General features: G+C 35.2%; 2 protein-coding genes across 3 annotated transcripts; one reads left to right on the top strand and one right to left on the bottom strand.

The window, feature by feature from the left end:
- The first annotated feature begins 665 nt into the window (after positions 1-665).
- Positions 666-7343, top strand: LOC109172067 (acyl-coenzyme A thioesterase 9, mitochondrial-like). 2 transcript variants are annotated; one of them, XR_002052686.1, is made up of 5 exons: positions 666-1508; positions 1820-1997; positions 2212-2672; positions 3046-3170; positions 6907-7015. XR_002052686.1 is itself a non-coding variant. In XM_019321228.1 (5 exons), the coding sequence occupies exons 1-5, from the start codon at positions 777-779 to the stop codon at positions 7045-7047; spliced, it is 1641 nt and encodes a 546-aa protein (XP_019176773.1). In that variant the 5' UTR covers positions 667-776; the 3' UTR covers positions 7048-7343. The 2 variants fall into 2 exon arrangements, 1 of the variants encoding a protein (XP_019176773.1); XM_019321228.1 differs by having other exon boundaries at positions 667-1508; positions 3042-3170; positions 6907-7343.
- Positions 7344-8079: 736 nt separating this feature from the next.
- On the bottom strand, positions 8080-12360 carry LOC109172066 (formin-like protein 1). The gene is made up of 4 exons (XM_019321227.1): positions 10928-12360; positions 10586-10773; positions 9922-10166; positions 8080-9163 (listed from the first exon to the last, which is right to left on the bottom strand). Exons 1-4 carry the CDS (start codon positions 12175-12177, stop codon positions 8363-8365), a joined length of 2484 nt encoding a protein of 827 aa, XP_019176772.1. The 5' UTR covers positions 12178-12360; the 3' UTR covers positions 8080-8362.
- Between the last annotated feature and the right edge of the window lie 14539 nt (positions 12361-26899).

Below are 26899 nucleotides of genomic sequence, written 5' to 3'. Positions count from 1 at the left end.
ACAACAACTATGAATTTGCATCAATCTCATCAATATTGCTTCTACCTATCGTTTCATTCATGTTTGAATAGAAAAAGATCGCCGCGCTATGAGAGAAAGAAGAACAACACGAATGAGAGAAAAAGGAATAAGGACGATGAATGATAGAATTTGCCTGTTTGAAAGAATTACCGGTGATGTTTGTATCTTGCCAATGCCTAACTTCAAGACGACGCCCGGTTTACACTAAGGGTCCGTTTGGAAAGCAAGAAAATGACTTTTGGAAAATGACTCATTTTTCAAAAAACATTTTTCTTTTCCGCGTTTGGTTATTGCATTTTGGAAAACATGGTGTGTTTGGTTTATTTTCTAAAAAATGAGTAGAATTGTATAATTAAATATTTTGACGAAAAATGACTTCTACCAAAATGGCTTCATTTTCCCCCGTTAACGAAAATAAATGACTGAATTTTCCTATTGCATCCAAACACTGAAAATTTCTATTGCATCCAAACACTGAAAATTCAAAAAATATTTTCCAAAAGTCATTTTCTAGGTTTGGAACTGACCCTAAAATTTGCCTAAATTTTCATAACATAAATTTTCATAACAGGTTTAGACCTAAATTTTCAAAGCCTGACTGTGCTCGGCCTATTTCCATTCTAATGAGGGCGAGGTGTGAGTCCAGCTATAAACGTTCATCTATTTAGAAGGTGACAGTGGGACTATGATTGGGAGTGGCATATTTCACAGAAAAACACTTAGTCGCCAATTAGGTGCATTTTCCTTCCGACTCCATGAAACCTCCACGAGCACCTCCGTTCTCTCATTATCTATCGACATCCTCCATTGATTTAAAGGTGAGAACAAATGAATCGGTATCCTCTCTTCACACATTTGTTTCCCACTTTCTCATTCGAGAATCAACCCAAACTCTTCCCTCCCCAAACAAATTAACCAATGCCCATATTTTCAATGCATCAAAAATCTCATCTTGCGATCAAGTTTCAAGAAACTTCAATTGGTTTGTTTCATCTTCAAAACCCCAGAGCTATGAACTTTCTCCAACCCACTCCCTCCGTTCGTCCAAGAAAGCAGAATCCATTTTTATTTGTGGCCAAATTGTTTCCCATATTTCGCAATTAAGACGATTTTCAAGCTCTCCGAAGGGACCTTCTTCATCCGGCGATTCGGTGCCATTAGACAACTCTAGCACTCCCATTGACGCAGGTTCTTCAATTCGAAAGCCGACCAACTTGTGGCCTGGAATGTATTATTCCCCAGTGACAAATGCCTTGTGGGAAGCAAGATCGAGCATTTTTGAGACGCTTTCTAATGCCACCACCATTGATGCCCCTCCCCAGAGTGAACTGATGACAAAGACTCCTGGAATGAGCAGGAGCAGTGTATTCTACAAATTCTCCACTGATTATGCTCTGAGAGAACAGTATAGAAACCCCTGGAATATGATGAGGATGGGAAGATTGGTCGAAGACCTTGATGCTTTGGCTGGAACAATATCTTATAAGGTAACAAAGTCTGAGACTGATGCTTTTGTATAATTTATTTATTGTTGGATTTCTAATAAAATTTTCAAGTGGTTATTATTTTGCACATCTGGATTTCAAATTCTATTTCACAATGGGTATTGTTCTTGGGATGTTTGTGTTTTAGTTGCTAGAGTTTTTTCAGACATTTAACGAATTCTTGCCAGCCTATTGTTGTGTTTGATTGTTGATTACATTTCCATTCTGTTATTGTGATTCCATATTGCTATAATTACTTTACATGGTTTGAAAAGAGCTCTCAACATTCTTATATATATCTCTCTGCAATCCAGCACTGCTCGGATGATGATATCGCAACTAGGCCGTTATTACTAGTTACTGCCTCGGTTGACAAGATGGTTTTGAAGAAACCAATTCGAATCGATTTGGATTTGGAAATTGAGGGGGCTGTTACTTGGGTTGGGAGGTCATCCATGGAGATTCAATTGAAAGTGATTCAGCCCTCACCAGGTATGTATCAGAAAAGTAACAATGTTCATGATTTTATAATGTTTATTCCCCATTTCTCTGTGATTGTGTGCTGGTTTATGAAATAAGAAATTTCTCCTGCTTATAAAGTGCAGTGTCTTTAAAACAACATATTCTCAAAACTTTGCCTCCAATACATTTGAATCATGATCGGTTCATATTGGTTGTGATTTCTAACCGTAACTGTATGGTACAGATACTTCAGACTCTTTGGCTCTTACTGCAAACTTCACTTTTGTGGCTCGTGACTCTGTTACTGGAAAATCAGCTCCGGTCAACCAGATTTCACCAGAAACGGAAGATGAAAAGCTGCTTTGGGGTGAAGCTGAAGAAAGAAACAAAATGAGGAAGAAACCGAGAGGGGAACAGAAAAAGGAAGTTGATATTGAAGAAGTGAATAGGATTAATGAATTGTTGGGCGAGGGCAGAGTGTTTTGCGACATGCCAGCTTTGGCAGACAGGGATAGTATTCTGATCCAGGATACCTGCCTCCAGAATTCCTTGATTTGCCAACCTCAGCAAAGGAACATCCATGGTCGTATATTTGGAGGCTTTTTGATGAGAAGAGCTTTTGAGCTGGCCTATGCAACGGCTTACGCATTTGCAGGGAGTGCACCTTGCTTCAAAGAAGTTGATCATATTGATTTCTTAAAACCTGTAAGTCGATGACCAATATCTTTCAAATATAAATATTGTTTTGAACGCAATATATGTGTTAAGAGTCCCACATCTATAAAATAAGAGAGAGCATATGGGTTTATAAGACCATGGGTTAGACTAGCTAATTGGTTGGATTCAATCTTTTAGTGTGGTTTGGCCCATGTGCATTATAGCCCAGTTGAGTGACCATGGCCCAATCTTAAATTATAACAAGATGCTATATATGCTTGTCACTTTTGCCAAAATTTTCAATTCAAATTTTTTTTTGTTTGAAGGATTGTTAGGTTTTGTGAATCCATGATATGACAGGATCGGAGTTTCAAGTGTATGTTACTTTGATTTTTAACAATTGATATTCCGGTGCAGGTAGATGTTGGAAATTTCCTTCGCTTCAAATCATGTGTTTTGTACACAGAACTGGAGAATCCTTCTCAGCCTTTGATTAATGTGGAGGTTGTAGCTCATGTTACAAGACCCGAACTGCGGTCCAGTGAGGTAAGCACGTACAATAATTTACGATGTTAGTGGTTTTACTAATCTGTTGGTTTAGGTGGACTCTCTATTCTGGATTTTATAAAATTACAAATATACGCGAATGCACATGCTCAACTAATAATAAACACAATACAATATGAATATTCTATGCTGCTAAGTACTAAAATTAGGGTGTGTTTGGTTGGTGGGTTTTGCCCATAGGAATGGGTATGAAAGTGATTGTTGTTGTTTGGTTGATAGGTTTTTAGAACACTACTATGGGTTTCGAATACACCCATCAATTGAAAAATGCATACCCAAATAAAATAAGGGTTTCATTCCCTTATTCATTCTCAAGCACTACTATTAGTAACCATTCCCATTCCACCCTACTACCAAACATGTTAAATACTTTCACCAAAACCCATTACTATTACCAAGTATTTGATACTCATTCCGATTCTGATTCCGATTCTTATGTGCGAACCAAATACACCCTAAGTTTCAAGAAAACAGAGGATAGAGTTAAATTAAATTAAATAAATAATAAAACAATGATCAATTGAATCCCTAGATAAGGCTTCTAGGCTCTCTTGTTTACTACTGTAGATAATAGAATACGCAAGAGATTGTTTTGGTACATCTAAGAGGTTTGGGATCAAACTTATGGCATCCTACTTAAAGGCATAGACTTTTGCCACTTGATCACAAAGTCTTTGGCATAGAATAAAGAGTAAATACCCAAAATGGTCCCTCGACTATAGCTAAATTCACAAATTGGTCCTCGACTTTCAATTTCAACCAATTAAGTCCTTAACTTTGTAATTTTGACACGATTTGGTCCTCCATCTATTTGACCATTTGTTGACTGTGATTTTTGAGGATATATATGTAATTTCATGGTCCACCGTCGGTTTTTTAAGGTTCCGGTTGCATTTCCAGACCGCACTGTTACATTTGAATCCACTGTCGAAAGCAATCTACCAAATCCGGTCGTCTTTCTTCATCCTCCCTTTGGATTCAATGTAGTTGAGTTCGTACCAGAGCGAAGAAGACGGCGTGTTTTCTAACCAGTGCAACATCATCCTGGAGGTCTCCATGTGCTCCGACGAGAGCTGAAGGTTCTTCTGGAGATCGTCGATCACGGTCAACAAACGGTCAAATAGATGGAGGACCAAATCATGTCAAAATTGCAAAGTTAAGGACTTAATTGGTTGAAATTGAAAGTCGATGACCATTTTGTGAATTTAGCAATAGTCGAGGGACCATTTTGGGTATTTACTCTAGAATAAATAAGAGTTGCCATCTGAATGAAAGATGAAGTAAAAGAATAAGTATGACTCTTTGGGCTGCAGTAGTTAGACAAAGTATAGAACAGATACTAGCTTGTAGTAGAGTCAATAGTATTCAAAAAAAAAAAGTATGACAAAAACCAATAGAATGTATCTCCTTTTTTGGCTAGATGTTGATGCAGCCCTTTCGATGTGTTGAAGAAATCCTATAATCTAATCTCCCTTGAGGCAGTTGGATTGACTTTTCCTAGGGTCTCTCTCTATAGATGAATATTGCAGCCCTTGAGGGGGTTGGATTGACTCTTCCTAGGGTCTCTTCTATATATAAAATATTGCCACCCTTGTGTAAGATTTGGATTTGTAATGGGAGTGACTTCTCAATTTGATCTACAAAAGCTCTAGCTTCGTCCTTGTTGCTGCACATATGTTTTCCTATTTGTTTTTGAATATTTCTCTTGCACTTTTAGGCATCTTGGAAACCTTTTTTTTTTCTTTTTTTTTCTTTTTTTTTTGGTTTGTAGAATTAATGATGGGACTAAATTTATAAGTAATAAGATTTAGAAAGAGTTAATACCATAAATGGTCCTTCGACTATTGGGGTAGTGCCATTTTTGGTTTTGAACTTTTAAATCAACCAAATGTGATACCTAAACTTTTTAATTTGTGCTTAAAAGTGAACCTCTGTCATAATTTCCATGAGTTGGCATCAAAATGATGGTATTACCGTCATTTACTCCCTTTTGGCACCAAGAAGGACCAGAATTTGTTCTTATATGTGCTTAGTGGAAGGTGTTGAAATTGAGGAATTGAAAGGCCTGGCAGGTGGAGAATAAGCACCACCCGCCAGTTAGGCGGAAGCAAAATATGTGTGAAAACCAAAGAAGAAGAGAATAGAAAGAGTATATTTAATGAAAGATTACAATAGATTTAATCTCTCTGTGTGCTCTATACTTCTATATACCTCTATTTATACTAAATTATATACTAAATCAATCCTAATAGGAATAGGAAACTAAGCCCACTCCTACTAGGAGTTTCCTAATATTCAATTGAAGGAAAAGAAAAAAATAATTTTAACTAAAATCCATTTGAGCAAGCTATTTCTGTAGTGTAGATGCTGAATTGTAATTTTTAAAAAATAAATTTTTTTTTGAAAAGGTAGAGTTAATATAAAAGTAAGTTGAGTAAAAATATGTAAACATATAACTAGAATTTTTTCTACTAATTGCATCATACATATAACTAGAACTTCTGTCCTTCAGCCATGTACCTAGGCCATGAAATATAGTTCATTAAAAATTATTCAAAAAAATTAAGTTTTGTGGACTAATAAATATCACAAGAATTTTAAAATGGATTTAAAAATAGCTTGCTGCAAGTGGATTTAAGTTAGAATATGTTTAGTAGTGTTAGGATTTATTGTTTTCTCTCCACCAAAAGCATATCAGGAACAATTTCGATCATTCCTGGCACCAAAAAGAGCAAATGATGGTAATACCCTCCATTTAGATTGCCAACTGACGGAAATTGTTATAGAGGACCACTTTTGGCACAAATTGAAAAGTCCAAAGTATCACATTTGGTCGATTTAGAAGTTTAGAACTAAAATTATCAATACTTGGTTGGAGGACCATTTCTAATATTAACTCAATTACAAATGTCAATCCCATAGGTTTAGGACCGAGTTAAGGGTAGTAGTGAATGCATTAAGAGGTAGTAGGTTTAGGGGTATAGATGCATAGTCATGTGAGATGGAGATGCAATCCTAATCTTTTGGGAACCTACTAAATGAGGGACATTGTATTGTAGGGAAGGGGGATTGTGAGGCCCACCTTACGTCCTTACCCCGTCGGCAAATTATACCATGGACTAGGATTGTGGACCCTGGTCCAAAATAATCATCACTTTATGTGTGTGCAATTGATATATTCTGTACTTGCAGTTAACAGTTTATGTGCTTATAAATAAATTGAAGACACATGTTAACGTGAAGATACATAACATGATAAATACAGACACATGATATGTTAACTGCAAACACATAATAACATGTTAACTATAGAGGCTTAACATGGTAACTACAGACACATGATATGTTAACTACAGACACATAATATGTGCCTTCAATTTATTTAAAGGCACATAAACTGTTAACTACAAGTACAGAATATGTTAACGACACAATTTTTGGACCAAGGTCCGCAACGCAAGATGGACCCTGGTCCATGATATAACAATTGACCCTCGTCTCCCCCCAAGTCCTAGCAAATGGCCCCCACTGTGTTACTTGACATAACAATATTCTAAGTTATCACATTACTGGCAAATGGAGTCATATATTTCATCTGATTCTGTCGTTGATTGCACCAAATACTAATCAATTTGGAGATTGTTTCTTCTCTAAGCTGCCATATGGAGCTTGCTTTGAAATGAATATCATTGATGAGGTCTGTTTCTTCTGCAAGGTATCAAACAAGTTCTACTTCACATTCTCTGTCTGCTCTGATGCACTGGAAAATGGTCCGAGGATTCGGACTGTTGTTCCTGCCACGGAGGAGGAAGCACGTCGTGTAATTGAGCGCATGGATGCCGAAAAATGTTGTTAATGTTAAAAACTGCGCCATTGCAGGACATCATGAGGTTCATATTTTCATCATTTCTGCATGAGGGTATTTGGATAATTTGGTTCATGCTATTTGGCTTTATGGTAGTAATTATTTTGGGATTTATGTATATAGAATCTTTTTTCCTAGCTGAATAAATCAAGTTTAGCTAGTGTAGAATATACTTGTTCACCAAAGAAGTTGGATATTTCCTGATTTGATTGTAAACCTATCCCTCGTATAATCAGGGGTTATCATGCCTTTATGGCTTTATTTAGTAAACATTTATTTTTTTCCAAGGGAAAATTGCAATTTTAATCCTAAGTTATAAGGTAGGTGTAATTTTACTCCTTAATTAGTCACTAAGGTGTCATGTGTGTCTGTCATTTGTCCTTGTTCTAATGGAAGAAGTATTTTTGTATAGAAATTTAAACAACATTAATATAGAAAGGGTAAAACTTATTTTTTTTAGTCTAGTTATTTTGGACGGAATCTAATTTATTATACGTAAGAGATTTGTTAGGGTTTAGGGTATTCATATTTCATATGTAAAAATTAAAATTGTTAATAATTGAAAGAAATATATGTGATATTTTAAAGTTATTAAATTGATCGAACTTTAGACATTTCATTTGTAAGAGCAACAGTTATACTACTCGACCACAAGGTCTTTGTCACCTTGTAACTAATTAGAATTACTATTGCCTCATTAAATCTCATTTACTACTCGGGAACTTAAATTACAATTTATCCCCTTTTAAAAAAAATAATATATATATATATATATATATATATATATATATATATATATATATATATTAAATTATGAATAGTTTATAACTTGTCTTTCATATCTATCTTTTGATAGTGAAATAGTGAATCTTCAAATATTCCAAGTGTAAACTCATGGAATTTGAAGAAGAAAATGAGGGCTATGTTGTCATAATAAGCTACGTAGTATAATAACACTCATCCATTATACTCCATATATATATTTTTTTTTTGAATGCATTATACTCCATATTTAACAGCAAGTAAAAACAAGAAACAGAAAGGAATAATACTACTTATACACTCTAATTTTTTGACACAGTTACTTGGTTTATCTATGCCCTCAGATTATTCTCCTTGATAGCATGGGCATGGATAAAATGTATAAAAATTAGAGCGTGTAAATAGCATTACCCATATTTTATATAAAAAAAAAAAAAAATCAAATTCTAACTATATAGAATCTATACAAACCCCCAAAACTAACTTTAGGGATGTCAAAACCTCAATCCCTTTGCTCTCCAGTGAATACAAGACATGAAGCTATTCACGACGAGGAAGAGCTGTCTTCATCGGAAGATGAAGTGTCTTGCTGCCTTCCAATGTCGTATCCAGGAAATATGTGAAACGGTTGGCCTCGTGAGCTACTGATTGTGGTTCGATCATTTATTTTGCCAACATCTTTGCATACCTGATCGAGGATACAGAGGAAGTCCCTCACGACCGTGAATATTCGGAGTGGATGAGCTTCTTCCTTAGTTGAGTCCCCATCGAAATATTCTGTCAGCTCCTTCACAATGGAGAAGGACATGCTCTCTCGGGCTTGAATGTTGAGGATTTCTACTTCTGCCTTTTTCAGAAACCGCTTCATCGATTCACAAAACTTCTCGTTACTCTCCTTCAAGGCTAATTCTTTGCTTATTTTCACTACTTCTTCGATCTTGGCAACTCCTTCTGCTAGCTTTGCGGCTTCGTTCCTAAGAACATTCGAGTCCATTGAGGCCGCTTTCTTGGCATTTGTGAGCTCCCCACTCAAGCCAGAAAGAACTTGAAGACCAACCTTTCTGAGTTCAACCTCATCCCGGAAGGTGGATTGTTGATTATTTTCCTTTGGAGGAGCACCAGAAAGTCGAGACCCTTCTGCTCTTATGATTTCTTGGACGACAAAATGTAGGAGTGTAGTTTTTCCATCACTACCCTTAACATCTACGAGCTTAAGAAGTGTGTCGAGTTTGAAGGCAAGCGCATCGCCACGGTTGGTTCCAATGTTCATGCGGTTTCCAGTTTTTAGTACAGCTTCTAGGAGCTTTAGAAACATTCTGCTGTTCCTCAACTCTTCACATGCCACCTGAAACGATAGAATAACAATGGTTAACTAGAAAAGAAGGCTATAATATTTGCAAAGCTTCAATTGTTTCCCCTAACCATTTTGCTATTCCTCTACATACCAAAAGCGATTGGGCGGAGGCCGGTAACGGGCCAATAATTGGTGGCTAGGGGATTGTTGGGCGGAGGCCGGTAAAAGGCCAAGTCCAGCATCCTGCCTCTCGAAAATGTGATGGCAGTATAAGGAAATAAAGTTGCGCCTTTATGGTATTTGGGGGTAAGCGCTTGATCCTAGCAAGTGATATGAGAGCCATGTCACGGGTTTAAGACTGTTCGGGGATTGTTGGACTGAGGCCAGTAAAAGGTCAAACATTTGGCGTAGTGGTAAGCGCTTGATCTTAACAAAAGCTAAGATATAGGAAATTATCCGTCCCTCTGAACAAGTAAACCACGACACACCTCTTCATGGTCAAAATATTTGTGTGGATCACAATATCAGCATACATATAACTGCACAAAGCCAATGCAGATTTGGTCTAGCAGCTAAGGCCGATTATGAAGCCTTTCAGGACAACAATCACATCGTACTAGAACCAATTATATATTGTCCCAATACACATTAATTATGTCCACAGAATCAAACTAGTAAATAAAATCTGCACTTCAGTTAGATGTGTTGATGTGCCCTATCATCATTATCATGTATTCATGTCAAGTAATAGGGAGAAATACAGAAGATATTATTATCTCTACAATTTGAATGATGAAAGTCGAATTTACCTCGAGTGTCTCAAATGATCTCTTCAAGTACTCAACCTCTGAATCAAAATTGGCTATATAAAGCATTGCATCCACCCTTCTAAACGCAAAAGGTATATCAAGCACCGTTTTGAGAAATTTTTCAGCAGGGCCCAGCTTGAGCGGTGATGCATCGTTGAATTCCTTTAACATACATTCCTCTTCTTTAGTGGGAGCCATCTTTAACAAACTTTCAAGAAGTTCTGTTCCCAGTATATCTGCATTGCCTGTTTACATTTAAAAAAAAAAAAAAAAAAAGAATAAAGATGAATATACTTATTGATGCAAAAGACCTTGTTTTTAAACTAGACAGATCATCATCTACACATGCATACTCCCATCCATAAGGTTAGCAATGGGGTTGAATGTCACTCAAGATGAGATGAGCAAGAGATATCTCATCGCTATATAAGCATAAATGTGCAATCCAACTATCAGCTTAGACTTTTAGCTGAGATGGAGCACATGATTTGGTATCAGAGCCAACCCCATGCCAAAGGTCATGAAACTATGGTTCATGTGTTTGCTTTAGATTTTTAGTTGAGATGTAGCACATGCTTCAATTAACTAACTGTATTGAGATAACAACTTCTCATGATGAATTGATGACTTTAAAAAAAACTCCATGAAGTAACAAGCTCTTTACCTTCTAAAAGCGCTTCACAAACTTCATCTATAGTAACATTAAGTGCTCTCAACAAAATCGCAATGTTTTGAGATTTCTTCGGGTCAAGCACCTTATTCTCCTGATTCAACACCGGCATCAATGGGTGTTTATTGCGATCTTTCGAAAAGTTTACCACGAATAACGTCTCAATCATTTCCTCATTCAACCTACAACAAGGCAACAATCAAATCTCCTCTATATATAAAACATTAAACAAAAGGAAAACGAAAAGGGCAAGAAAATGCAGACATGACTTATGCTATGAAGTTGTCGAAGAACATATATGAGTTAGGTATAAAAATTAAAAATTAAAAATCTCACTGAAAAGAGCCAGATTTCAACTGATCCCAAACCATTGCTCTATCAGAAGTACTGGTTCTAACTTTATCCCAATGCAAAGGCTTGAGCTTCGGCTTCATAGTCTCTACATTTCTCGTATCTCCAGCACCCGAACCATCCAACGAGCCACTCATATTCGGGCCCGGGCATATTACTACTGGCCTTGATGGTGCCACAAGCACTGGTGGACCCTCGTTTTGCACCACCGGAGGAGGTGGTGGAGGTGGCGGTGGAGGAAGTTTTACACACATATAGCTTCCGGAATCAGGCGGTTTTCTCACCGGAGACTCTAGAATCTTCAGAGATGAATCTGAAACTCCGGGAGACAATGGCGGGGCGGGAATGAAGCGGGGTTGAGCAGGGAAGTTGAGTAATGAGTCAGGGGACCTCAAGCTTCTAGGGCTCAAATTCAAGTCTATGGAAGGACTAGCACATGAAGAATCAATTGGGGAATTCAAATTCGAAATGGGAAAGCTATTCTGAGCCCTAAATGGCTCTTCAAACCCTCGCTGAGAGATCCAATCGTTAAGGTTGGGACTATTTCTGCCGCCTGAGGTCCCCGTGGGAGAGAAAAACTCTTCCTCTTCTTCTTCCGCCGGGAACATGGCATCACCATTTCTCCGTTTCTGTTGGAGCAGCGGCAGGGGCCGGAGCTCCGGCGAACCGAGGCGCTGGAGGTTCAATGGCGGTTTCTTCATAGTGTCGCCGCCGAAGCCTGCGTCGTCGGAAGGTGTGGCGTTAGGCGGGACAAGGCGGAGGCTGTCGGTCTTTTCCCGGTGGCTCTTCTCGCTGTAGCGGCGGCGGTGGAGGAGGAAAAACACGGCGAGGCCGAAAACGAGGCAAGCAAACACAACAAAGACAACCACAATACCGGTTATCACCTTCGGAGAAACGGGCTCGCCGCCATTTGAGGAAGACTCCGGCACAACAATGGAGGAAATATTCGCCGGAAGAGTAGCAACGGCGGAAGAACCCGGCGCAGGCGGCGGCGACGGCAGCGGAGATGAAGTGTAAACCGGGAAAAACGGGTTCCGAACTAAGGGCGGATTCGGGGGAGAAGCAGAGGGAGGGTGAGCAACACTAGTAGAAGGAAGAGAAGTTCCAAGTGGGAAGAGCGGTTGGTGGAGGATCCGCCGGCCATGGCGGCTCTGATGTGCGGCGCCGGCGGGAGGAGAAAGAAGCAATACTATTAACAATGCTAAGAACACCATTATCGCAAATGCAGAAGCCATAGAAGTACAGCGACAAGTGATTATAGATATTTATCTGCACTGAGAGCAAACTGTAATCATCAAAAGATGAATTCTTTGAAGAACCCAGAGAAGATAAAGAATATAGTGAGAGCTTTACATTGTTGCAGCAATGGAGAAAGGAAGGGTACAGATTGTAGTACAGAGTGAGAGCGGTGGGGGTTGGGGGGTGCAATGTATAGTTGAGAAATTAAAGAAGAGAAACCCCACCATAATAATTTTATTCTTTGAGCATAGTAATATTTTCTTTAAATTATTAGGAAAGGTAATTCACGGGTGAAATTGTTTCACATATCATTATTTGTAAAATAAGTTTAATCTAAATAGAAATACAAGTGAGAAAAAATTTATAATAACATGCAATTATTTTGTACTCTATTTAAATATAAGAATAAATGTAAAATATGTCATCCAACTACACAACAAATTACAATTGGGTCATTTAACTCAAAAAAATTACAATTAAATTTTCGAGCAATACAAAAAATAATTTAATTCAACCAAAAAGTACATGTTTAATCTATTCTTTTTAACCTAAAGTCACAAGTTGTGACTTTAGGTTAAAAAGAATAGATTAAATTGTCATAGCTATTAGCTCAAATTAAAATAAACAATTCTTGTTTCAAAAAAAAATAAATAAATAAACAATTCTTTTAGGAGCATATATCCACATTGGATGAATTTTTTGTCAATTTTTTACTTGCCAATTAGGAGAGAGTGAAGAAGAAAAAGAAGAAAAAATGAAAAAAAAAAATAAAAAAAAATAGCCGTTTATGAGAGCACTGTCCGACTAACTTTATTATTATTATTTTTTTTATTCATATGTCCAAAAAAAAATCCCACAAAACCATAGTCGTTAATATCATGCACAAGGGCGTACAATGCATAGTGCATCCCGTCCTACCAAAAATGACGTTGTTTTAGTTCATTGTCTAAAATTCTCTGTTTTAAATACACAAACTCATAACAGAATGTACAGAAACTTATAACTGAATACACATAATCTAACATGATACATAATACACAGAAACTCTTAACTGAATACACAAAAGCTCATAACACAATACACAAAAACTTTTAACTGAATACACATCATGGGGCTTGGGCCGTTTGGACGGATGGAGTGACGTCAACAATTGAAGCACGCACGTTTGTGCCTGAGCGCATATTGCTATGTGCGCCGTGGTGTAAGATATAAATTGCCCCAAAACCACTATTATTATGCTCTAATGAATGGTTCGTTAGAGTTAATATGTGAAATGTTTTGAATACTGAATTTTTATTTGATGGATAAATTGAAACTGAAATTTAATTTTTATATGACATATATATATTAAATCAAAATTTAACTAAATGTTTCAATTCGGTTTCAATTTCAAACTGCGACAAAATATTTTAAATTTAGTTTGGCTTGATATAATTGTCGGAAAAGGACTACATAAATGGTGAGAGAAGAGAAAACATATTGAAGAGGAAGATGGTATATTGAAGTTAACTGCTCATAGCTTTACATACTGGTTTATATACACAAGGTGAATGTATGGACCGTTACAACCGAAAGAAGGAAGGATATGGAATGACAATAAACTCCCTATGCTAAGCTTTCCTGCTTATTTATTTTCATCCTCCAACAATAATAATAGAGGTAATTATATAAATTAAAAGAAAATGACATTCATATCTTTAGATCACTCCATTATCTATTATCTATTAGTTATATAATAGATATATAATAGACGAGGGTGAGCATAATGTATTTTCCTATTTTTCCTTCTTAAAATTTTTTCTATTTTAAATTTATTTTTCTTTTTTACACATGAAATTAATGTATAAAACATATTATTAAAAACTCTAATTGAGATATTTTAAATAACACCTATTTTAATATTTTTTAAATTTTTAAATAAATCACTACATTATTGTTGGTTCATCAGGTCACAACTATAGGTGCATAAATTCACTATTATAGGCTCATAAAATTACTAGTTTACTACTACAAGTTTATCTCAAAGTATTAAATAATTTATTAAATACTTTATTAAAAAATTATATCAATATAAGTGTCATTTAAAATATCTCAACAACACTTATATATATATATATATATATATATATATATATATATATATATATATATATATATATATATATATATATATATATATATTGATTTTATTTGTACAAACCTAAATAGAGAATAATATATTTAAGTGATAATTGATCAATTAGTGTCTTTATATTTTTATGAATTTACAATATTAATTTCATGTACTTGAACTTTTTATGTACATACAATATTATTTTTATATACACTAGTATTGTCCCGTGTGATGCACGGGCTAAATATTAAAGATTTGTTTGTAATGTTAGAATATGTAAAAAATATTTTTAATAATGGTATTTGAAGTACAGAAGAAGAAAACATGAACCACAATTTAATTGTTTAAAATTACATTTTTATTAAGTATATGACAAAATAACTATGATATTGTATTTACAATATTTAATTTAATAATTGAAAATAGTATGATACAAAAAGTTACTATTATTAATCGCAGCTAACGGTACACATATTTGATCTTGAGTATGTCTACTCCTAGTATACTACTCATGCGATGCAAGAAATGAATATTGGACAATATTATAATAATATTATTTATTAAAAAAATACATAACCTAATATCAACATAGTTGCAATTCATATTCATATTCATATTCATATATATATATATATATATATATATATATATATATATATATATATATATATATATATATATTTACTTATTAATTTATGTTATTAATATTATTATTAATTATTATTATATATAATAATAATAATAATAATAATTAATAATAATATTAATAACATAAATTAATAAGTAAATAAATAAATAAATATATATATATATATATATATATATATATATATATATACACACACACACACACACACACACACACACACACACACATACCATATGGTCTTGTGAAAATTAAATGTTGTTAATACAAACATTTAACCATTAATATCAACATTTAATTTTCACAAGACCATATGGCTTTATTATAATTAAGACGAGTTCATGATGCAACATGGATCTTATTCAATGATTTAATTTGTCTCAAATCTCTCATATAACACCTGTAGCCTTATTATTAAAAATAAAAATAATAACGGACAAATAAACCCTTCAACTATTAAAGAAAATGTAATTGTTCCAAATTTCTATTTCATCATTAAACTTGTAAAAAATGCAATAAACCCATTCTGACCTATTATTTCCTGCAAACATGAAGTTACAATCATGTAAGTTGTTACATCATATATTTATCTTATTCATTGTCTACATAAGATGCCAACTCCTCATCACCATCTTCAAAGAATTTTTTTTTTTTTTTAAATTAAAAGAAAAGAAAAGAAAAAAGGCCAATACTTAAAAAAAAAAAAAATGGTTTAAGTTGGCCCAATTTAAGTTAATTTTAACTTCACTGTACTTTATTAATATTGGATGCCTACGAGTGATATAATCTCATGAAATATAGAGTAAAATACATGCAAACACTATAAAAGAATAAAGAGTAAATACCCAAAATGGTCACTCGACTATAGCTAAATTCACAAATTGGTCTTCGACTTTCAATTTCAACCAATTAAGTCCTTAACTTTGTAATTTTGACACGATTTGGTCCTCCATCTATTTGACCGTGATCGACGATCTCCAGAAGAACCTTCAGCTCTCGTCGGAGCACGTGGAGGCCTCCAGGATGACGTTGCACTGGTTTGGAAACACGTCGTCTTCTTCGCTCTGGTACGAACTCAACTACATTGAATACAAAGGGAGGATGAAGAAAGGCGACCGGATTTTGTAGATTGCTTTTTGGCAGTGGATTTAAATGTAACAGTGCGGTCTGGAAATGCAACCAGAACCTTAAAAAATTGACGATGGCGCATGAAATCGCATATATATCCTCAAAAATCACAGTCAACAAACGGTCAAATAGCCAGAGGACCAAATTGTGTTAAAATTACAAAGTTAAGGACTTAATTGGTTGAAATTGAAAGTCGAGGACCAATTTGTGAATTTAGCTATAGTCGAAGGATCATTTTGAGTATTTACTCAAGAATAAATTATATCATGAACAAAGGTCTAAGTATGTTGTGAGTGTTATGTGAGTTGTGTTAATTAAAGGAAACTTCAACAGGGCTAGTATGTGAGTAAAGAGTATGGCGCAAACCAATCACTAGTTTGCAAGTTATGTAGAAGCTAGCTCAAACAAAACAAATGGTGATGTGATCCAAAGGTAAAGACAAGAAATAAACAAGCAAATAAAAGAAACAAATATGAAAGGCAAACAAAGGGAAAGAATTCCAACTTCACCAACCCTTATTACCAAGATGCTAGAGAGTGTCTTGAAATTGGGGAGCATGTAATGGTATAGCCAGGGCCAAGGGAGATGCAACAAATGTGACGACAACACTATTCTCATAGTCATTGGACAAGGCAACTAGTATGCGGGCCGATCGATCTTGATGAGCTCCAAGTAACACGTGGATCGTAATTTTTTTTTTTTTTTTTTTTGGCATGACTTTGATACCAAATTGAAGCATATATATATATATGCTCAACAGTGTGACTATAGTGTGTTACATTCTCGTGATATTCACACAAATCCAATAATTCCCAGGTTAACTAGGCCTAAGGTCAGACAAGAGATCAACTGAGTCACTACACAATAAGCAATTCCCTTTATACAATTCAAACCACATAGAGCATTAAAAAAACACACACAACAACAACAACAACAAGAGATAAACTTAATTAAATTCTCTAGATGATTTAACTACACATATTATAAAGCAAGAAATGTAAAATTTCATAATAAACTTTAACGATAAAGCAATTGATAAAAGTAAAAGGAATTAAAATTGATCAAGTAGTAGAGAAACTTAGCTTTAATCCATAGAGAATTAAATATTACAATAATGTTAAAATTGTTTTAGAAATAAAAATTAAAAGTTCTAATCTAACCCTATTCTAAGTGGAGAAGAGAAAAATTATGAATGAGGTTTAAATGTCCAAAATTATGATAAAATGCAGCCCCCCCCCCCCCCCCCCCCCCCCCCCACCACACGGTCTTGTTGAATTTTCCTTTAACAATTTTGGTCTATGGCCAATAGGGTTTTCTTTATATAGTATATTTGATTTTAAAGCTTGACCTTGTTAATGACAACATTAGATTTAATAATATTCACATAAGTTATAACTCTTTAAAATTTAAATTAGCTTCCACATCTTGTTAGAATCACTTTATTTGGATGTTCTTACGCCAAGATGTGATCAAAACATCGTGATCACATCGTGAACCAAATGACAAGAAAGGGTTGCCATTGCACAACAACTCTCTAAGTTTTTTTTTTTTTTTTTTTTATTTTAAAAAACCTTGTTAGCGTTAGAATTATGTTTAAGATATAGTCATCAAAACACAAAACAATCGCTTTGACAAAATTGCTTGCAAAACTTGCCACCACAGCCATGGTCGTGGTCATGTTCTTCAAACTTTGCCCTAACTCGTGATTTCTTCATTTCTCTTGCTCGATTAGGCCTTGGGTCTAGTCATAACACTTTAAATTTGTTAATTCTTCACTTCCATAGCCTCCACAACTCCTAAAATCCTTCTATAACGCTAGATGACTTCAACATTCCTCCCATTAAGCTCAAATCTACACCACTTCTTCCCTTCTCGTTCCCAATAATTCTAATTTTCCTTACCAAACAATGTAATTTGAATTCCTACTTTGTTCTCACCTTATTCTTTTTTCACCAGATTACAATTATTTTCCCACTAAATTACAATTATTTTCCCTTTTAATTCGTTACTTTTAACCAAACGCCCTCTAATAGAAACCGAAGAGAGTGCACTGATCCATTTTGGGAATCGGGAAGACAGTAATGCTTAATGGAAGTAGAAGGGGTCACTTAAATTGAATTTATTAAAAAAAATAAAACACCTAGTAAGAATTTCTTATGAGAAAAGCGTAGTAAGAATTTCTTATGAGAAAAGCGAACTACCATTTTATAATGTCTGATTATACATTCATAGATAATTGATTGTGCATCTGAAAATTATTATTGTTGTAATTACATACGTCTGTAATTACGATTGTGCATTGTAATTAATATAATGCCTTATTGTGCATGACGAGATAATTGGATAAGACACTGGACTCGATCCGAAATACTCTTGGTCTAACGGCTGGGGCAGTCAAAGCAATTAAGTAGTCAAATAGTAGTGGTTAGGAGTTAGTAGAAAGTAGGTGGACGGTTGAGCATAGAGCCAATGCACTTATTAGAGTCCACAACAATTACTAAGGAGTCATGACACTTATTTGAGGTGAGCCATTGAAGTTATTAGAAGGCCATTGTGCCAATTATTATAACCGTTATACTTTGTGGTCACTTTATAATATAAAAGCTGAACCCATATAACAACAAGGGGGACACACTCTAAATCTTGTACTCAAAATCATAACAATACAGTCATACTCTTAGCAATACTACTCTACTTGTCTCTAGTTACTTACACACAAATATTCTCTAGTAATTTTATTACGGTCAATGCATTTGCTGATAACTCATTGTGAAATTCGCAGTTTCACAAGAGAGGTAGTTCTCATGTGATCATATATATATATATATATATATATATATAGGGTTTAATTATATCCGTAGATTGAGTCCAGATCAAGGGTCCAAATTGGAGATTTAAAAAACAAATGCAGTGGCATTATGGTAATTTTATTTACATAAGTTAGGTTTTTTATTTTTATTTTATTATTATTATTATTATTATTATTTTTTTTTTGCATATTTTCCCTTCTTGTAGAGCACAACGTTATGTCTTATAGAGGTGCCTTCCAGAGCACCCTAATATACCTTTCAGTGCACATTGTTTTGCCTTACAGAGCATATTATTGAGCCTCCAAAGCACATTGTTGTGCCTTCCAGAGAACATTGTTCTGCCTTCGAATTGTATATTGTTTTGCATTAGTATACATATTGTTCATCCTTCCAAAGCACATTGTTTAGCCTTCCAGAGCATATTGTTGTGTCTTGTAGTGCACATTGTTGTGCCTTCCAGTGTTTTGATCGTAGGTGTCACACACGCACATGCACACGCACACGCGCGCGCGCGCACACACACACACAGACATATATATATATATATATATATATATATATATATATATATATATATATATATATATATATATTTGATCCACTTTATTTTTCAAAAAAAATATTTCTGATCCGTTAAATCTGGACTGATGGACGGTTGTGATGGGTTATCATTGCTCTCCTAGGCATGTGGTTCTCTCCTGATCTGTTTCCTATGTGAAAATGTAAATTACTTACACTATTAAGTGAAAATGGTTGCACTTTAATTTTAAGTGATTTTACTTGCACATTTTACTTACGCAGTTGCTTGCACTGTTAACATACACATGTTACTTGCACGAAAGTTCGAGTTATTTTCAAAAATATCATCGCATTTAAAAAAAAAAAAATACATTTGATCCATTAGATCTAGTCAAAAGGACGGCTGTGATTGGTTCTCATTCCTCTTTTAGGCGCCCATTCTAACTATATGGGCCAGACCCGACCCATAAACTATAATCCATCAACTTTTTCATCTTTAATCAACTAGAAGACTTACCTCCTGCGGCGTCGACGGGAGAAGCGTAATGAAGTAGCAGCAGTAGCAGGCTCTTCACACGGTAATCTCGGTGACGAACTGAAGAACCAACCAGTGCAGCCGGACGGAGGAAGAATGGAAACAATAGTCACGATGGCACCACTGAAGGAAGTGAGGGAGAAGTCGACTATTCACAGAAAATCCAGCACGCCTCCGCCATCTCGCCTTGCTACAACGCCTAGTGCCCTGCCGCCGTCGTCCTTAGTCACTGACGCTGCCTGAAGCCCGTCGCCCACCCTTAAGAGCAGTGCGAAGATGGAGGAGCAGCCGCCTGTCGCCGGCGTCGCCTGAAAGAGAAAAACAAGTAGCGACGTGGCCGGAAAAAAACCCAACCTCGCCTCCGCTGTCCGTCCTGGTGCAATGCCAGCTTTGCCACCATCCTCTATAGTCGCAATGCCAATTCCGACTCACAACTTGCTGGAGTTGCTGCGGATGCCTGACTTAATGGCGTAACAACGGCGACTTCAGAAAGGAAACGACGTTGAACGTCTCGCCGGCAACCAGTCCCGGAAAATAAAAAAACACAGTTGCTCGCAAAACCCAGCGGTTGTCCGATAGGCAATAGGTAAAATTTCAATAATTTTGAAAATAAACCAAAGTTATTCTTAATTCCAGCAGAACCGGTAATTAATTCACTTAATTCACCCAAAATATACACGTCAAATTACATAATTATATCTAGATTGAATAGATATATTTTTACATATATAGTTTAAAAAATTTAAACATATACAGAAACTTAATATATATGAAAAAAACTTAATGTTGATTTTAGGCATAACAATCAACCAGGCAGACACTATAAACGCTCTGGTATCAAATGTAAGATATAATTAATTTAACGATACAGAATAATAGTATACGAGAAACCTGACCTCGTATAAGCAGAAGTGGAAGCAACGTTAATCTCCAACCACAGTTGATATTCTTGTTGTGTTGCCTCTTGAACGGTATACCATTAGCCATATTTTGCCTCATACTTTACTCAGAACCCTAGATGGTGTATTAGTGTCTACTGAGTAGTATGAGTATTGTAACTGTATTAGTGTTTACTGAGCAGTATGACTATTGTAACTGTATTAGTGTTTACTGAGCAGTATGAGTATTGTAACTGAATGTGCTATATAATGAATATCATGTATCCCATCAATCCAGGTTTATATTAGGTACAAAGTCTGGTTGAATAACAACTTCTAGTTGTTTAGTCCAACCGAACTACTTAATAAGCGTAGTCAAATTGCACCACTTAATTGAAGCCCTAATATATAATATATATTATTAGGGAAAATCTTACAATATATATATATATATATATATATATATATATATATATATATATATATATATATATATATATAGGGAAAGGTTCAGGTGCGGGATAGGCTTCCCGTGCGGTTGTGCGAAGGACGCACCTTAAGCATTAACATGGCGCACCTTAAGTACACATGCAACCCACACCTTAAACACACAAACAAAGCATCCTAAGAACACAAACCACTCACCTTAAGTATACAAACCACGCACCTTAAGCACACAACAAAGCACTTTAAGAACACAAACCATGCACCTAATGTTTTAAAATGGCTCACCTTAAGTTTCACACAACTGACGCACCTTAAGCATACAAATCACACACGTTAAGAAGAAAAACAGCGCACCTTAAGAAAAAAAACACGCACCTTAAGTTTCACCAACTACTCACATTAAGCACAGAAATCACGCACCTTAACCACATAACCCACACACCTTAAGCATAGAACCCATACACCTTAAGCACAAAACTCACGCACCTTAAGCACAAACCCACGCACCTTAAGTTTCAACAACTACTCACATTAAGCACACAACCCACACACCTTAAGCATAAAACACACGCATCTTAAATTTGACCTAGATTCAAAAATTACCAAATTGCCACCATGTTTTTTTTTTTTTTTAATTTTGGTAATCATCTTGAACGTTGATTTAAGCAAAATCAATTGATCATATTTAATTGCACAATCGCACTTGGGCGCACCAACCACACCAGAACCTAATTATATATATATATATATATATATATATATATATATATATATATATATATATATATATATATATAGGGTTGCATTCAAATACAAACCCCCTTAAAATACAAACTCCCCTTAAAATAAAAACTTGAGTTCGTGCACACATTAACATACTTACATGCACACAGGGCGCACTGTCAACAATTTCTGGAACTAGCTCATGCACACACTAACATACTTACATGCACACAGCGCGTAGGAGGAAAAATCACAATCATCCATCAAAGCTCGTGCACAGGTTAACATACTTGCATGCACACAGCGCGTAGGAGGAAAAATCACAACGATCCATCAATGCCCGTGCACACATTAACATACTTACATGCACACTGGACACACTGCCAACAATATCTGGAATTAGCTCGTGCACACATTAACATACTTACATGCACACAGTTTGTATTTTAAGGGAGGTTTGTATTTTAAGGGTGGTTTGTATTTGAAAATAATCCTATATATATATATATATATATATATATATATATATATATATATATATATATATATATATATATATTTACATTCAGGTAAAAACACATCTTAAAATACAAACCTATGGACAATTTGACGCCGTTGGATGGTGGTATTGGACGGTCCTGATTTTTTCCTCCTAAGCGCTGTATGCATGTAAGTATGTTAATGTGTGTACGAGCTTTGATGGATGGTTGCTATTTTTCCTCCTACGCGCTGTGTGCATGTAAGTATGTTAATGTGTGCACGTGCTAATCCCAGAAATTGTTGGCAATGCGCCCTGTGTGCATGTAAGTATGTCAATGTGTGCACGAGCTCGAGTTTGTATTTTAAGGGGGTTTGTATTTGAATGCAACCCCATATATATATATATATATATATATATATATATATATATATATATATATATATATATATATATATATATATATATATATATCCAAAAAGGAAATTAAGATGAAGAGGTGATATCATGCAAGATTACAATATGGTTGATATCATTAAAGTTGAGAAATTTTACTTTGGGGGATACCGTACCCTTCATGCTAATTAGATCAAAGTTTAGCATTTGGGTGATATAATTCAAGATTAGAATTTGGGTGAAGAAGTGATGATGAAAAAGAGATATGGAATTGTATAGGATCAAAATCTGCACTCTCACCTTTTAACTATCACCCTGAGAAATTGTGAAGATGTCAAATGGCAATGCATGTGATCAGTTACGTTACAAATGAATTTAATTATATCTACTCTCAATTTCTACTTTTCACTTTTACTTCTTGACGTAAACAACTATTGATAGGCTATTTTCATTTGACGAGTCCCAAAGAAAATGTATACATCAAAAGTTTAAGTGAGGAGTAAAATTATGGAGTCCAAGTACTCCTTTCGTCCAATTTTATGTGTCGGTTTCGGTTAACAAGACTTGACTGAATTTATTTACAATTAATTTTTCATAATATTAAGTTTAAAATTAGTATGTAAAATTTATATATTTAGAAACTACATTAAAAGTACTATTAAACACAAATAAATCAAATTTAAAATCATAAGAAAATGCTACTATAAATAAGCAAATAAGAAAGAGTTTGTTTGACCAATGAATAGTAAGTATGACAGATAAAAGCTATGTTTGGCAAACCTAGTTGAAAAGCTATAAACTGAAAATTGAAGAGTTGTTAACTAGTTGATTATGCTTAAAAGTGTTTGGTAAAATTAGTTTTTTGTTAAGCTGATAAATGTAAAAAGACTAAAAATGATATTTTCATAAAATTTAAAAGATGTGATTATTATATTGTTTTTATATTATTAAATATATGAGATATATTTAATTTATAAAAAAATTCATTTTTATAATGGCCATGTTTGGTAAAATAGTCAGTCTATCAGTTAATTTTGGCTTATTTAACCACTATTAATTGTTTTACTTGGTTAAAAAATCTATATAAGTGTTTGGTTAATTAGCTTTTTGTAACTCTAAAATGCTAAAATTCAAAAAGCCGCTCAAAACAACTTTTTCAAATGGCTTTTTGAGAAAAAAGAGTTATACTAAACAACTATCAGCTAACAACTAATTTATCAAATACATTTCTACAATCAGCTAATGTTATCAACTAATTATACCCTCTAATTAACCAATCACTAACAGCTAAGAACCATTTACCAAACAGGGCGAATATATATGAGATATATATTAAATTAAAACAAAAGAAAAAAGTTTTAAATTGGTAAGGGTAAATGATGTCATTTATTTATGAACGGATGATTGAAGTTAGGACTTTAAGGAGTTGTTGGGTGGTGAAGAGTTGCGGGAATGAATAAAAATATAGGAGAAAAAAGAAGGCCAAAAGAATTTTAATTGGGAAGGATAAAAGATATCATTTATTTAAAATAATAAAGATGAAATGAAAAAAAGTTAGGAAGCTCTTTAACTTATTTTGGAGACGCCATTTAAGCTCTTTAGCTTATTTTAGAAACATTACTAAACATAACTTAAACCTTATTAGTAGCTTAAAATAAGTTATAAGCTTCTACACAAGTTGTGTGAAACAAAATCAAAATGAGAGAGAAAAATAATTACAAATGAGTAAAAGTATAAGAAGATGACCAAATCCAGCTGGCATGTGACACTCTAAATCGGCACTGTGAGTCTCTGATAGAAAATCAGATGATGACAAAAACCTCTTTAGATCCCACAGGCCCGTCCCCACCCCCCTGCTCAGTGCTGACAATTTTTTAAATTTAATTTAATTTTTTTTTCAGAATTGGTCTTGGCTATCATTAAAAGGGTTGGCAAAATGTCAACTTTGAATATATAGTGTGTTCATTCTGTTAATTTTACTCTGAATTCTTTTTTCTATTAAGATTTAATAACTTGGCCTCCTTTTATTAAATTTAGTCTCTTCATTAAAAATTGTGGATTATACCTCTTTGTTTTACCAATTTACTCTAGTTTTTTTGGTACGAGAATCATATTTTACCCACTCAGTCACCCCTATCAAGACAATTTTACCAAATTTTGACAAATAACTGAAATAAGCAATTAACTTTATTAGGATTAGTATTAGGACTTTGTATTTGAGTCATTATATGACTCCCTATCCTAGTCTTCCTTATGATTCCTTTTGTATATATACCCTTCTATGTATAGTTGTAATTATAGTTGACATAATATAATTTCTCTCAGTTCTCATCTGGTATCAGTTAAGCTAGGGTTTTCTACCCTTTTTTTTTTTTTCCTCTAATGGCTGACGGTTCTGTTAACTCCTCCGAACGGACCGTTTTCAATGCTCCTATCTCGTCTTCCGCTAGCTTTTCTGTTACATCGCTTTCTACTGCTCATCACTTTGTCAGTATTAAGCTCACCCATAAGAATTACCTGTTTTGGAGAACTCAAGTCGTACCGTTTCTTGATGGACATGGTCTCATGTCGTTCGTTGATGGGACCAATCCCAGTCCGTCGCCCTTCCTTCCCGCCATCGAAGGAGGCTTGCCGACGCCAAATCCCGATCATGCAACATGGTTTCGGCATGATCGGGTTCTTATGTCTATGTTGATTTCTTCTCTCAGTGAAGAAGTTATGCACCTCGCCGTTGGTCGTCGTACCTCACGGGAGGTTTGGGAGTCAATTGAACAATCTTTGATTTCTACATCTCGCGCCCGCTCATTAAATCTCCTTGGCCAACTACTGTCTCTAAGCTAGGGAGATTCCACGATTGCTGATTATATTGGTCGTGCCCGTGTTATATTGGAGGATCTTGCTTTGGCCGGTAGGCCAGTTGGGCTAAGACGAGATGAATCTTTACGTGTTTCGGGGGTTATGACCGGAGTTTCAAAACCTAACCGCATCTCTCTCAGTTCGCGGTCAACCCGTAACCCTAGGTGAGCTCGCTGATTTCCTTGGTGCTCAAGAGTTCATCCGGGGGAATGTTCTTGGTGGTCCGCCAGCGGCGTTTGCCGTGCAGCGGGGCGGCGGAGGCGGTCAAAACCGCCGTGGTGGTCGCGGTAATAACTGTGGCGGCCGAGGTCAAAATTTCGGCGATCAGCATGGAGGCAATAGTGGCCGGTCGAATTCCGGCAGAGGTGCTGGTCACTAGGGGTGAGCAAATTATCGGTTAACTGCCCGAAAACCACTAACCGATAACCGAACTGACCGAAAAAATCAGTTATCAATCGGTCACGGTTATCACCTCTAAAAAATTTTTGATTTTTCGATTTTTCAATTTTTCGATTATTATACGGTTATTGGGATCGGTTACCGGTCAATGACCGATTCGGTGACCGATAACCGACACACACACACACACACACACACACACACACACACATATATATATATATATATATATATATATATATATATATATATATATATATATATATATATATATATGTTTAATTAAGTGTAGATAAATTTTTAATTTTTTTCTGCCAGTGTTTATTCCAATGTTTTAACTTTTAAAAAATAATAGTTTTATTGTGACTTTGGTTAATTTATTTTGGATTTGGAATTTAGGCATCAGTTGTAGTGACTAAACAGTATGTGTGTATATGTATTTTAGATTTTGCCTTTTGGAATTTGATTTATCTTGTTTGAATTCGGTTTTTTGGTAACCGACCGAAAATCGACGGTCGGTTATCGGTTGGTCATAGGACCACCTTCGGTCGGTTATGAAGGTCCAAAACTACGGCCGGTTATGTACCCGCTCACCCCTACTGGTCACCGTGGGTGTGGTGGCAGTGGCGATACCAACGGTCCGATAGTTTGTCAATTATGTGGTCGTACGGGGTACTCGACTGTCACATGTTACAACCGTTATGATCCTCCTCCACAAGCAAATTTGATGTATCAAACCACCAATTCAAATCTTATCACTCACAGACATGGATTCCTGACACTAGGGCTA

Source organism: Ipomoea nil, unplaced genomic scaffold, assembly GCF_001879475.1.
Source record: "Ipomoea nil cultivar Tokyo-kokei standard unplaced genomic scaffold, Asagao_1.1 scaffold0382, whole genome shotgun sequence".
NCBI lineage: Eukaryota > Viridiplantae > Streptophyta > Magnoliopsida > Solanales > Convolvulaceae > Ipomoea > Ipomoea nil.
Note: the sequence above shows the minus strand (reverse complement) of the source record. Positions and strands in the feature narration are given on the sequence as shown.

Bases quoted from the DNA above. Each gene is read 5' to 3' on its own strand.
- LOC109172067 (XM_019321228.1), top strand. From the start codon at position 777: ATGAAACCTCCACGAGCACCTCCGTTCTCTCATTATCTATCGACATCC. The intron at 1,998-2,211 runs GTATGTATCAGA...TGTATGGTACAG, and splicing joins AGTGATTCAGCCCTCACCAG to ATACTTCAGACTCTTTGGCT. The intron at 3,171-6,906 runs GTAAGCACGTAC...TTCTTCTGCAAG, and splicing joins CCGAACTGCGGTCCAGTGAG to GTATCAAACAAGTTCTACTT.
- LOC109172066 (XM_019321227.1), bottom strand. From the start codon at position 12,177: ATGGCTTCTGCATTTGCGATAATGGTGTTCTTAGCATTGTTAATAGTA. The intron at 10,774-10,927 runs GTGAGATTTTTA...GCCTTGTTGTAG, and splicing joins TTGAAATCTGGCTCTTTTCA to GTTGAATGAGGAAATGATTG. The intron at 10,167-10,585 runs GTAAAGAGCTTG...AAATGTAAACAG, and splicing joins TTGTGAAGCGCTTTTAGAAG to GCAATGCAGATATACTGGGA.